Consider the following 14,860-nt stretch of genomic DNA (forward strand, 5'->3'; position numbering starts at 1 on the left):
GCCAGTCATCTTTACCCTAAGTGTGAGCTCGAACAGATGTATCGATATACTTTTGTCGGTGTGTTGTTCTAAAATAGAAATTTAATTTACTTTAGAAAGCCAAAAGTGCAAATCTACCTATAAAAAACTACCACAGTGTGGCATGAGTTTAATAATATGTAAAGGGTATAAACAATCTATAAGCCTTCGACACAATACAGTACTTTCTACAAATGTCCGTCAATGGGCCAGCGATAAGGCTACGCTAAAGTCCAGGAGTCGAGTCTTTGCTGTGGACAAAGCAAATACGAAACAACTACTGGCAAAAGTTAGGCTGTTTGACACTATTTTTAAAATATTTAATTTCTTATTTTAAGATATAAAGTAATTTGATTTTGTGCTTCGCGTTTTAAAGTATCGCTTGTACATTACACAAATTTGGCATAATAAGCAATTTCTCTCCGTGTTAGTTTCAGAAAGTTTCAGACTTAACGCAGCTATTCAAATATTTGTTTGCTTGTTTGTTTTGAATTTCGAGCAAAGCTATTCAAGGGCTATCTGCGCTAGCCGTCCCTAATTTAGCAGTGTAAGACTAGAGGAAAGACAGCTAGTCATCACCGCCAACTGTTGGGCTATTCTTTTACCAACGAATAGTGGGATTGACCGTCACATTATAACGCCCCCACGGCTGAAAGGGCGAGCATATTTGGTGAGACCGGGATTCGAACCCGCGACCCTCGGATTACGAATCGAGCGCCTCAACACGCTTGGCCATGCCGGGCCCTCTACTGAAATAGAATACTAGTATACTCGTATTAAGTAAAGTAAAATAAACAGTAATTTGTACAAACAAAATATAATTATGCTTGCTTCATAAATTCCTTTATTTATTCTTTGTGTTTGCGATATGCAATATACAGTTACATTTATTATTTTTTCGGTGCTGTTTTTCACATTTAGTTTTCAATACCGTTAGTGATACAAAATACCAAAATATGCATTCACAAATAGCGTATTGAAACCAAATTTCGACTCTTTTCTTGAAAAAACTCAGTTGTCCAGTGTAGCGATTTTGGAAATAAATGGAACTCGGCTTGTAAAAGGAATTAATGCAAAATCAGAAGATCTATCTGGATTTGTTCTTCCGATTCGAGGAATAAATGGCGCACGGCCTATCCGAGGTGTGAAAAAGGCTCTTTTGACCCAGTCTACGTCACCACCATCTAAAGTTTTGACCCAGTCTACGTCACCACCATCTAAAGTTTTGCGGCTGACATAGGGAGTTGGAATAATTCGTCGAACAATATTTTGAATATCTCCATCTTCAACTGCAAAGCTGTCAAGCCAATCTGTTTGAACGTCCCCGCCATGTTCTTGGAGCATGGACCTCTTCTTTCGGCCAATTCTTGGAGTAAAAACGTGTAAAAAGAGCTTAGGATCATTTGCCTTTTCAGAACTTTTAAGCACAAAATCTTCGACCATGAGATAGGAATATGGCAAGAAATCAAAAACTGGGGGATCGCCCTTTTCGGAGAAAAAACGCCCTTTCGTCACCAGTTGGTTTGAAACTACGACCTTGTCGTAACACTGAGATGGAATCGTCCTTCTTACTTTTGTCATTAGCAACATAACCTGAAAAATATGTGAACATTAAAGTGATTATAAATTATTAAAACAGACAACATGAAACTGGTTGATATAAAAATAGATGTGTTCAAAATGTGAAAAGTTGAAAAACACGCAAGTTTTGGAGCAAATGTAACCATTTTAGTAATTAATCTAGAAATACATTTTTTCGTATAATAAGGTATTTTGTAGTTTCCAATGTTGGTCCAGTTTTATATAAATTTTAAAGTTAAATTTTTTTAACAGTATCATGCTATTCGTATTGCTTACCTCGATCAGCAAATATATATGTCCTTTCTTATGCATCAAATCAAATTGACTTTAAATTAACTCATTGAAGAAATAGAAACCACTATAAACTTTTATCATAAAACAATCTTTCAAATCGATTTTCGGCCCAAGATGGCGTGATGGTTAGGGTACTTAATTGCAATTTGTATGTCGTGGGTCAGCCCCATTATTCGAGAATGAAGAATAACTCAAGAGTTGGTGGGTGGTAGTACTGACTAACTTCTTCCTTCTAGTCTATTACTGTAAATTAGGGACAATCACTGCGGATAGTTTGTTTTTGAATTTCGCGTAAAGCTACACGAGAGCTCTCTTCGCTCGCCGTCCCTAATCTAGCAGTGTAAGACTAGAAGGAAGACAGCTAGTCATCACCACCAACCGCTAACTCTTGGGCTACTCTTTTAGAAAATAATAGTGGAATTGACGGTCACATTATAACGCCTCCACGGCTGAAAGGGCAAGCATGTTTGGTGCGACAGGAATTCGAACTTACGACCCTCAGATTACAAGTTAAATAAAATCTTCTTTCTTTAAAATTGAAGTTTGGACATAAAAAGTATTACAAAACTGCTTAATAATTGAACGTAATTTCACTAAATATTTAACGTGGGATCATGTACTTTAAACTTTAAATTAAAGACAGCATGTATCAAGGAATCAAAAGTAGGTGATGTTTTAAGATATGGAACAAAAGTAAATGGGTTTACATTTAAATTGTTAATACGTGATATCTTCCTTTTACTTATAATATACTTTGATTAATATAAAAGAGAGACAGTGACGGCAAGTTGGCCAGCTCGTTAATAACTTTTACAGATTGTATCTTTAGGTTTCCTAATACACAATATACAAGAAAAGAAAGTGAAAATAATACACGTTTAACAGCTGATACGTCAAGATTATTATAGCAAAATCATACCCATAGAGGTCCAATAAAAGGATGTTATAAGGCAGATCGCAAGCTGGAAATTCTGGACGATGAACATGATCGGCTGGATGTGAAAAGAAGTTGTGTCCAAGAACGAAATGTGGTCTCTGAAGAACTTGGTATCTACTTATAGTAGTCCATAGACCCAACAAAACCATCGTAAGCCGAAATATCTCCTCTCACAATTACTGAAATATTCACAGAGTATCCATGGTTATTGGTTGACGTCAGAGGATAAATCTTCATCATGCCAGGAATTCAAATAATTTATGAATATATATGTATATATGTCTTTATTCCCTGTATCACTGAAATAAACCAAAGAAAATGAAATTCTAGGTTTCGTTGCTATATGATAATTACATCATTTTAGAGATTCAAAAGGTTTTGATATGTTTGTTCTCAGCAGGGTGTCTCTAAATCAGAGCAAAATAAATTGACAAAATTTGCAGAAAACAAATCTCACTATTATAGGATTTGTTTCTTTTACCTTAAATAATGCTTTATGTGTTCAACACTAGTTAAACTACTAAAGTGGATTGGTTTCTTACTGAGAAAGTTTAATAAACTTTACAAGGCAAATATAACTCTGCTGCTTCTAACCATCCGTTTGAATATTTGTACCCTTGGATGGCCAATAGAAAGCCAAAGAAATTTTTATTTTGTGAAGAAATTAGTTATGGACACCGAATTGACATGTTCGAAGAATTTTTTTTTTCTTTTTGAAATAATGAAAGTGGTCCCATGTCTTGCACGGTAAATAAGTTCTATTGCAAAGGGTAAATAATTAGTAATGTGGGTTATAACAACCGGTAATATTGACTTTTGGCCAAAGCGTGTGCGGTGACTTGACTAAAGAAAGCCATCTAATGATATATCATAACTAAATATCAATGTATGTCATGAGGTAAAATACACTTGTATGTTACAGGCTTTATTTACATAACTTTATTTTCATATTCTGCCTTGCTGGAGTACCAGTCCATTAGACGGATGGAATAAAAATCCATTGTTTTGTTTTTTAATTTCTCGCAAAACTACACGAGGGCTACCTGCGCTAGTCGTCCCTAATTTAGCAGTGTAAGACTAGAGGGAAGGCAGCTAGTCATCACCACCCACCGCCAACTCTTGGACTACTCTTTTACCAACGAATAGCGGAATTAACCGTCACTTTATAACGCCCCACGGCTGAAAGGGCGAGCATGTTTGGTGCGACGGGGATTCGAACCCGCAACCCTCAGATTACGAGTCAGCCGCCTTAACCCACCTGGCCATGCAGGGCCTTAGGTGTAATACTTCTTATAAGTTAGATTTGGTTGATACTAAGTACCAAAGAGTTTACATTACACCATGTTTCATAGATAACAGCTTACTTCATGGTTTACTGTATTAATAATATCATAACTCAATGTTATACCATTCGTAAAAATTAATTAGATATATTATACAATATTTCAAGGATTAGTACTTTTATCAACTTACATTTCAACGTTAAGTGTTTACAAAATCTCATTGTTTAAATTTAAATGTTTATTAACATTCTATACACATTTTTATTTCAAGAGTTATTATTTTCTTAGTACCAAAGTTCAGCTTTAAACATTTATGTGCATTTGTTTAAAGTTAATTGTTTATAAACAATACTTTTGTTTGGAATTAAGCAAACAGCTACACAATGAGCTATCTGTGCTCTGCCCACCACGTGTATCAAAACTCGTATTTTAGCTGTGTGAGTCTGCAGACATACCACTGTGCCACTAGGGGGCTTTAATTAACAACGTATTTTAAGGCTCAATATTTTTGTAATACCATTTGTCTGGTGTTAAGTGTTTAAAGATGTGATGGGTTTATAACTGTATAGCTATTTTAATATTGATGTTTAAGTTGGATTTATATTTAGAAATGTACATAACTTATACTTTTAAATTTGTATTGCGAAATTTTGCCTTGTCACTAAAGTTGTAGAAGATTCTTGAGAGTAAAATAAACACTATATATGTTGTACATAAACAGTGTTGTATCGTCAGTATTGTTGTGCAGGCTGAAATTTCTAGAAATTCTCCTCACGCCTACAAATGTAACTAACGCGACGTGCCGAGAGACAGTATATATTGAGGCATCGTTAAGTATGTGAATGCCCTGCATGACTAATTATGACAATAAACATAGAAGGATGCCGTACATGTAAGCATATTTTTCAAAGTAATGATGTCTAGAAAATAACATTTGAAGGAGACACGTCGAGAGACGTATTGTCCTGCGAGTTATATCAAAGTGTAGTATAAGCGAACACTTTTTTAAAGCAATAATGTTTATAGACAGAACAATATCTTGAGCAAATGTCGAGAAACGTGTCATAGTACAATTAACCTGTTGATGAATAACTGACCCAACCAATGATCAAGTAAATATAGAGGCATCACTTAGGACATTACTTCAGAAAAGCACACCGAGGGACTTTAGTTATGTGTTTACATTAAACAAATAGACGCTCTTGGAGTTATAGGAGGTTATCGAAACTACAAACTAAAATCGAGGAAATGTCTCATGAATGTTGAGCTAAATAATCAGACGTCAGCGAGCTTGTAAGAAAATATACAAACTTAGATGTTGAAGTTAAAGACCTCGATTAATGAGACGACGATATAATCTGACCATTCTTCTCGGATGGTGAAGGAAATACTTTACTTGTATAGAGAAGAGGTCGTGTAGTCAGTTAAATCAACCAATCCCGTGATTAGTAATTAACTGGAGAACGTAGAAGTTCGTAAACAAAGTTTAACAGATTAACGGTGTCTCGATAAGAGTTTTTGTCACGCAACAAACTCAGAGCAATTGTAAACAGATAACCAGCTGTATCTCTGAGTAGGCTGATAATCACTCTTCTACTAATATAAAAGGACTTGGAAAATAAGTCCAGTTAGTTAGTCAGTTAAGTAATTCAGACAGCTCAGTATCTCAGTCAGAATGTCAACTAAAGATGTCTTCATACCCTTTGTAAGTATTAGTACTTCTTAACATCAGTCACCTGGTAATAACTAACTGTCTATAATAAACCTTAGCAAGTCAGACTGTATATATGTGTGTAGTGTTAACTGTTTGGAAGTATCAATAAAGTCTCGGGTTCGAGTCTCTTTTGTTTGAACTGTAAAGCCTTGAGTTAGTACCTATGAGCTCCGTTCGCTACGACATCCACACTTAAAAATAAATTTTGTACTTGACATCTAGTAGTGTTAGTTGAAGGTCCAATGGCAAAACCGATTAACCCGCACGGTTTGCCTTCAGGTGTTTGTATTAAGCAAGAAACTCTGTGTATCATTATTCTGTGTATCATAAATTGTATAAACATTGACATTTAATTCTTAATAACTTCTAAATTTAAATTATCATTTAACTCAGTTTTAGTCTATTTCAAATTCTAACACGTAATACAAATTAAACTTGAATTTGAGGTAGGTATATATTCACTCAGAACGACGTTTTGAGCTTGTACAAAAAATACAGTGAATTTCTTGTCGAGGAACATGCATAAGTTATGAAGTGTGTCGCCCATCCCAAAAATATACCTACTTTGGGTCATGAGTTTAAATGCCTATATACTGTGATATATAAGTATAACCAATCATTATCTTCTGTTTGGGAAAGCCTTGAATTTTAGAACTCGTCAAGATTTAGAGTTATTCAAAGAATGAAAGTTGCTGAGTGGTGGCACCAGTGGCATAGTACAAATACAGCACGTTTAATGGGTCAGGGATTTGAACCTGTGACCTTCAGATTGCAAGTTGAGCACCCTACCCGTGCCAGGCAAGACATTGTTTTGCGATGTACTTAATGTGTGTATGTAACAAAGTTATGTTTTGGCTGAAAACCTTTTTCTCAACATGATTTTCTATTGCGAATAATACAACCAGCTGTAAGACTAAGTCTAACAACTGTTCAATGAATCTTTAAAAATGGAATAGCAGACACTGCTGAAGTTTGGTAAACAGTCAATCAACCAGTGCTCTACTTACTGTTACTCACTATAGTTAATGTTACAAGATGTAGGCTTAGCACTGTGTATTTCTATAATTATTTTAGGTTTATTAATAAGGACGTATAGTAGTTCTAATTCGGATCTTCCTTTTCAGTATTATAAAAGATGAAACTTAATTTTTAGTTGCGTTGGACTTAACTACTTTATATGTCAGTTTATATCAAAAGTATTGTAATTTCTTCCTCAGATTTAATATCTTTAAAAAAAAGTCTACAAGTCACTTGTTGGAGTCGATGATAAAAAAAACAAAAAAAGCTTTGAAATTCAAACTTCACCTCCAGGGTAGTAACAAGCATATATTCTACTTAAAACAAATATTGTGTGAATAATTTGGATATTACTGCATTTTATTTTATATTTTCATTATAAAGCCACTTTACTTAACTAAAATCAATTAATATATTACAGTTCATAATTTCTATTCTGATTAAGTTACATTTTTAGTACATTTCTCTTGTTCCAAAGACGAATCTATAAGAAAGGACCAATAAAGTAGTAGTAGAGAATAACAGTTGTTGTACATTTATAAAAAACATGAAACTGTGGAATGCATTGCAAGATGTACACGAAAACAGTATATTGTTCTAACTACTAACCTCACAAGACTGTCATCTGTTCAGCATGGGAAGTCTCAATCTATTCCTTCAGTGGTTGGGTCTGAGGGTGCTATATTATTATAAAACGACTGAAAGCCTTCATAGAAGTCTGACAAAAGAAACATACCATCATATCTCAGATGTGCTGTTTGTAAAAGAAGTAATCTCATTTAATTTCTCCAATAATTAAACTAGTTCATATTTAAGGTTTAAAACTTTGAATTTAGCAAGCATGTGATTAAACTTTCAGTGATAAGTTATTTTTCATGATAAAAACTATTTTTGTATTTGCAGGGGGGAGGAATAAGGTGAATCAGGTGTATTTCTTTTGTTCTTCTTGTTAGAGAATTGTGATTCTTTGATGAATGATGATATGAGTCACAAATGGAAGCTAAAAAATTGTATATTTTCAAAAGCAATATAACATTTGTTATGCTGTCAACTAATACCACAAATAAAGAAAACATTAGTAACTAAGAAAAGTTTATTTGCAAATGATTGAATTTAAACAAATCAGAAAGAAATGTTTGAAAGTTGACACTTTCTGGTAAATGTAGAAGATAATATTTGCACTGAAAATAATTGTATATTTTTCTATGTCCTCATTCAAAAAAAAAAATCCAGGAAGTCTATAATATATTAGATCAAACACAGATCTTCAGGTTTGGTACTTCAATTTCTAACGGCAAATAGATCTACGTTTGAAACTAATATTTTAATAGAAAACAAAACTAACCAATATCTAAATCTACTATAACTATTGTTCTTGAATTCAAATTCTTTGTTATTTCACTGTTTATCTGTGTTTTCTCCCCATTGCTTAATTCTGTATACAGGCTTGGTCATTTTGACTGACCTTGTGACCACCATGTAATTACAAAACTATACATATTATAACTATGTGTATCTTCACAAAACTTGGCAAACTTTTAGTAAAAATTAAAAGTCTGTTGCACACACACACAAAATTTTTAATGAAGTATTTTTGCATAAAATTTGTCTCTAAATGTGTGGAACCAGACTGGTCAGAGAAGAAACTGATTTTCATGTCAAAAGTGAAAATACTTTTCTCATTTCATTTTCATAACATCTAGAACCTCCTAAACAAATATCACAAGTTTTTGTAGAAAACTTTGTATTTTTCCTTTTGCGTTTCATATTTGAACACAACCTATCACACGATCAGCAACATAGGATAGAATTAAAAGATGAAAGATATAAAATAAACCTAAATTAACCCTTTTTTGTTCTAGAATAACATCATATTTTAACAGGTAATTACAGTACAGGCAAAACTTACAGACACTTTAAATATATGTTTAAGTTCTATTGCTTTACAGATGCACTTAGTTCCCTCCAAGTAATCCTAAAGCCAATTTACTACCACAGGAAAGTTTTGTGTGAAGAGATAGAGGTGTGAAAAAAGTGATGACCTCCACACTTTGACTCACACACGTGCACAGGGTTAATTAGCATTTGCTTACTTTGCTGTCTCAAATTTAGATGACTAAGTGAAATGTTCAAACATACATGTTATGTCATTTACTGAAAGTATCTTTGAACAATTAATTTAACCACACAGTACTTCTATATAAATACAATTTATAAACTGAATTTTAGCTGGTTATTTACTAGATAATTCAATCAGTTTGTCCTTCATATTAAATGTTTGGTGGATATCATGTGTTATGTATTAGATTTAACCCACTTATGTTTAACCTTGCAGTCATTGAGATGCCCTGCACAGCCATCAGGTTTGTTCAGAACTCGACGTACCCAACTTTGTACATGAGTAGTGTAGACAGGCCACTTATCTGTTTTATTTATATAGCACTGTCTTTATATTTTATCAACTTTTGTTAAACACAAAATACCACATCCAAAATAAATTTTAAGGATGGTGTTTGGTATTTAAATTATAGTTTTTAAACTGAAAGATGTAGAGAATTGAAAAGCAGTGAAAACTATGAAACCAGATCTTTAAAGTAATTTTGATTAAGTGTAAAAATTGGAGGAAAGAATGAAACAAGTTGTCATAAGAAATAATCCACAGAAAGTGAAATCTGACAGAAGCAAATGAACATCTGTAATTCCAGGAAAAATAACAGTCTTATAGAAGTGGCCATAAAAAGGTGGACACATAACATTTTAAACTACAATATGGCCCACTTCTGGTACAGTGGTATTCATGCAGACCCACAATGCCAAAAACTGGGTTTTGATACTCGTGGTGGGCAGAGCACAAATAGCCCATTGTGTAGTTTTGTACTTAATTATAAACAAACAACTCACAACATGATTGAGGTCCTGATTATGTTCTTCTGATCATGTGGCTGGGTTGAGTGTTAGAGCTTAATAAAAGTCTATTTCCAGTGGCATGAGATATTCAGCTTACATTAAAAGAATGCATTCCAACTTGCACATATACATTAGACAAGTTACCTTGTCCTCCATTTAAAGATGTAACTGTACTGTTTGGTTGAGTACACAAGCTATGAAGGTATTGAATTGATTTTGAAATGTTATATCAGTGTGTAAATGAATAAAAAATATTATAACTGTTAAAATTTATAAATTTAAATGTTTGTACAAGAAATACAATAAACGAAATGAGATTATATTTTATTATGAACATCCAGTACATTACAATAAATATGTTACTTATTTTGATAACAATGATACACAGAAACACATTAAGTGTAACTTGTGTCCAATTTATTTTTCTTATGTGTTTAATAAAATTATTATGTTGAAAAGACTACTCTTTAAATCCAACAGAACTAAAGAAATAGAAATAAAGAAAACAAACCAGAAGCTGGAAGTTATTGCAATATTTGTTTGACAAGATATTCATACGCAAGTTTACAATACCAAATTAACGTATGTGTAAACTAATGATACCTACCAGAAATTTGTAAGCTTCAATCAGACACCATTATGATGTGGTCGAAGTATATAACAAAAAACTGGCATTCTTCGAATAGAAACAAACCATTGAGTTTCCAGAGGATAGAGACTCTTACTAGGAATACATATACTTACAAACACCAGAACAAAAAAGATTTGCCCAAACTAATGCCTTCACATAATAACTTATATTTTCAATAATTAATAACTATTTATTTAAACTAAAGCAATCCAGTATCAAATTAGGATTTTATTCCACTGCCAACAAAATGTGAAATAAGAAACGTACAAAGAACATTACTATTAACAACTATAAAAATTCCATCACAAGTCCATAATGCATAATAATTTGTATTACAACATCAGCACACTGTCTGGTACAACATAAGGTATATAATGCACAATAATATTGCATATTAACCATATCATATTTGCCATATTCTGTAACAGTGAGATTATTTAACCCAATACCTGGACTCATCAGGACAGCTGAGACATCATAGTAGGAGTCTAGGTGTTATTTATATTACCAACTTGTTTGAACAACTGTTATAATGTGGTAACTTAGCTCATGGTGCTTATATTTCAGAAAATTTGCAGGCATTAACATTAACTGTGCATCAGTACCAAATAAAAGGAAGTGGTGAGTTAAAAAACTGTGACCAATGCGTAGCCTAGCCAAAACAACTTCCCCTTCGATCTTTACAAAAACAAGATGGCCAAAGAGCTGTAGAAGGCTTGATTTGAAAAGCTTATTATTTTGTTGCTCACTCCAGGTCGACTGCCAACTGGTGTACAGTCGGGTTTTGACAACTGGGCCATAGTCCATGTATGGAACAGGTACGGTGGTGATAGAGCCAGAGCATATAGACTTTGCTGCTCTGTAAGCTAACTCATTCCCACGAATACCAACATGACCTGGCATCCAAAACAAACTAGCCCATCTCTCTCTGACCATGGAATGATGTCAGGGCCAATAGACAGCTGAGTGAATCAGTATAGATCGTACAATTCGTATATTGCATAGTTTCGACATGATTTGGGGCAAGAGAAATGGCATACAATTCAGCAGTGAACACAGAAACTTTAGAGGGGATTCTGTGTGCTACAACCACACTGTAACAAACCATGGCAGAGTCTACAGAGTCACCTCATTTTGAACCATCTGTATATATGGGAATGGATGGATTGTTTGAAAAATGTTCAGCAAAGAAAGAGCGATATTTCGAATGAGGTGATTGAAAGATGAATCACAGTTGGGGATAGTAATTAACCATGGTGGAAGAGGCCGATCTGTTGTTACTGCTATGCTATTCAAAGAGAGGGGGATAGTAATTAACCATGGTGGAAGAGGCCGATCTGTTGTTACTGCTATGCTATTCAAAGAGAGGGGATAGTAATTAACCATGGTGGAAGAGGCCGATCTGTTGTTACTGCTATGCTATTCAAAGAGAGGGGATAGTAATTAACCATGGTGGAAGAGGCCGATCTGTTGTTACTGCTATGCTATTCAAAGAGAGGGGATAGTAATTAACCATGGTGGAAGAGGCCGATCTATTGTTACTGCTATGATATTCAAAGAGAGGGGGATAGTAATTAACCATGGTGGAAGAGGCCGATCTGTTGTTACTGCTATGCTATTCAAAGAGAGGGGGATAGTAATTAACCATGGTGGAAGAGGCCGATCTGTTGTTACTGCTATGATATTCAAAGAGAGGGGGATAGTAATTAACCATGGTGGAAGAGGCCGATCTGTTGTTACTGCTATGCTATTCAAAGAGAGGGGGATAGTAATTAACCATGGTGGAAGAGGCCGATCTGTTGTTACTGCTATGCTATTCAAAGAGAGGGGGATAGTAATTAACCATGGTGGAAGAGGCCGATCTATTGTTACTGCTATGATATTCAAAGAGAGGGGGATAGTAATTAACCATGGTGGAAGAGGCCGATCTGTTGTTACTGCTATGCTATTCAAAGAGAGGGGATAGTAATTAACCATGGTGGAAGAGGCCGATCTGTTGTTACTGCTATGCTATTCAAAGAGATGGGGATAGTAATTAACCATGGTGGAAGAGGCCGATCTGTTGTTACTGCTATGCTATTCAAAGAGAGGGGGATAGTAATTAACCATGGTGGAAGAGGCCGATCTGTTGTTACTGCTATGCTATTCAAAGAGAGGGGATAGTAATTAACCATGGTGGAAGAGGCCGATCTGTTGTTACTGCTATGCTATTCAAAGAGAGGGGATAGTAGTTAACCATGGTGGAAGAGGCCGATCTGTTGTTACTGCTATGCTATTCAAAGAGAGGGGATAGTAATTAACCATGGTGGAAGAGGCCGATCTGTTGTTACTGCTATGCTATTCAAAGAGAGGGGGATAGTAGTTAACCATGGTGGAAGAGGCCGATCTGTTGTTACTGCTATGCTATTCAAAGAGAGGGGGATAGTAATTAACCATGGTGGAAGAGGCCGATCTGTTGTTACTGCTATGCTATTCAAAGAGAGGGGATAGTAATTAACCATGGTGGAAGAGGCCGATCTGTTGTTACTGCTATGCTATTCAAAGAGAGGGGATAGTAATTAACCATGGTGGAAGAGGCCGATCTGTTGTTACTGCTATGCTATTCAAAGAGAGGGGATAGTAATTAACCATGGTGGAAGAGGCCGATCTGTTGTTACTGCTATGCTATTCAAAGAGAGGGGGATAGTAGTTAACCATGGTGGAAGAGGCCGATCTGTTGTTACTGCTATGCTATTCAAAGAGAGGGGGATAGTAATTAACCATGGTGGAAGAGGCCGATCTGTTGTTACTGCTATGCTATTCAAAGAGAGGGGATAGTAGTTAACCATGGTGGAAGAGGCCGATCTGTTGTTACTGCTATGCTATTCAAAGAGAGGGGATAGTAATTAACCATGGTGGAAGAGGCCGATCTGTTGTTACTGCTATGCTATTCAAAGAGAGGGGATAGTAATTAACCATGGTGGAAGAGGCCGATCTGTTGTTACTGCTATGCTATTCAAAGAGAGGGGATAGTAATTAACCATGGTGGAAGAGGCCGATCTGTTGTTACTGCTATGCTATTCAAAGAGAGGGGATAGTAGTTAACCATGGTGGAAGAGGCCGATCTGTTGTTACTGCTATGCTATTCAAAGAGAGGGGATAGTAATTAACCATGGTGGAAGAGGCCGATCTGTTGTTACTGCTATGCTATTCAAAGAGAGGATAGTAGTTAACCATGGTGGAAGAGGCCGATCTGTTGTTACTGCTATGCTATTCAAAGAGAGGGGGATAGTAATTAACCATGGTGGAAGAGGCCGATCTGTTGTTACTGCTATGCTATTCAAAGAGAGGGATAGTAATTAACCATGGTGGAAGAGGCCGATCTGTTGTTACTGCTATGCTATTCAAGAGAGGGGATAGTAATTAACCATGGTGGAAGAGGCCGATCTGTTGTTACTGCTATGCTATTCAAAGAGAGGGGGATAGTAATTAACCATGGTGGAAGAGGCCGATCTGTTGTTACTGCTATGCTATTCAAAGAGAGGGGGATAGTAATTAACCATGGTGGAAGAGGCCGATCTGTTGTTACTGCTATGCTATTCAAGAGAGGGGATAGTAATTAACCATGGTGGAAGAGGCCGATCTGTTGTTACTGCTATGCTATTCAAAGAGAGATCCAATTTTTCTGATTGTGCCCGGATACAAAGGCTAAAAGGAAAAATGGCAGATTTTCTTTTATAAAAAAAGTGTGGCCCACTGAGGATGGAAACCACAACCTCAAGTATGATGATGTGGTAAAGAGCGAAGTTTGAAATCGTACATTGAAAACAGCGAATATATAGAGGGGGTTCATGGGACTCCACATACAAACTTTGGACTGGAGAAGTACGAAAGGCCCCAGTTCAAAGCCGAAGACTCTGATGGTGGATAGAATCCAGCAGTTTCAGTGCTGAGGTTCTGGAATAACCATAGTGAAGTTTGGATCGGATACGGGCACGATAAATTTTAAGCATGAAGTATCGATCCGCCCCCCAAGAAGTGGAAGACAGGACACAGAGGATGTTCGGTACTCTTATGCATTTGACACAAAGTTGCTTGATATGAGAAGTAAAGTTTAATTTACAGTCCAATATAAGACCTAAGAACTTTGCCTCAGGGACTACAGGAAGTACAACATAATCAATACGAAGTTCTGGATCTGGATGAGTACCCCGTTGGTGGCAGAAATGTGCACAAACAGTTTTAGGGAGAGAAAGTTGAAAACCATTTGCCGTGGTCCACTTAAGTATATGATTGATTGCAGTTTATAGCTGCCGCTCAATAAAACTCATGTTTGATGACTGATATGAGATGTGAAAAAGTCACCAACGAAAAGACCATTTGTAACTGCAGGAGGTAGCTGTTCACTGATGGTATTAATCTTTATAATGAAAAGTGTGACACTCAGAACACAGCCCTGAGGGACTCCAAGTTCCTGTGGGAAAAAAACTGGAAAGTGT

The 14,860-nt window shown here is 35.6% G+C and overlaps 1 protein-coding gene across 1 annotated transcript; it reads right to left on the minus strand.

Moving 5' to 3' along the window:
- Positions 1–847: 847 nt before the first annotated feature.
- LOC143256478 (uncharacterized) lies at positions 848–3,327 on the minus strand. The gene is made up of 2 exons (XM_076513766.1): positions 2,813–3,327; positions 848–1,611 (listed from the first exon to the last, which is right to left on the minus strand). The coding sequence occupies exon 2, from the start codon at positions 1,606–1,608 to the stop codon at positions 1,030–1,032; it is 579 nt and encodes a 192-aa protein (XP_076369881.1). The 5' UTR covers positions 1,609–1,611; positions 2,813–3,327; the 3' UTR covers positions 848–1,029.
- Between the last annotated feature and the right edge of the window lie 11,533 nt (positions 3,328–14,860).

Source organism: Tachypleus tridentatus, chromosome 7 (genome assembly GCF_004210375.1).
Source record: "Tachypleus tridentatus isolate NWPU-2018 chromosome 7, ASM421037v1, whole genome shotgun sequence".
Taxonomy (NCBI): domain Eukaryota; kingdom Metazoa; phylum Arthropoda; class Merostomata; order Xiphosura; family Limulidae; genus Tachypleus; species Tachypleus tridentatus.

Excerpts from the sequence above, each read along its gene's own strand:
- LOC143256478 (XM_076513766.1), bottom strand. The coding sequence starts at position 1,608 with ATGTTGCTAATGACAAAAGTAAGAAGGACGATTCCATCTCAGTGTTAC.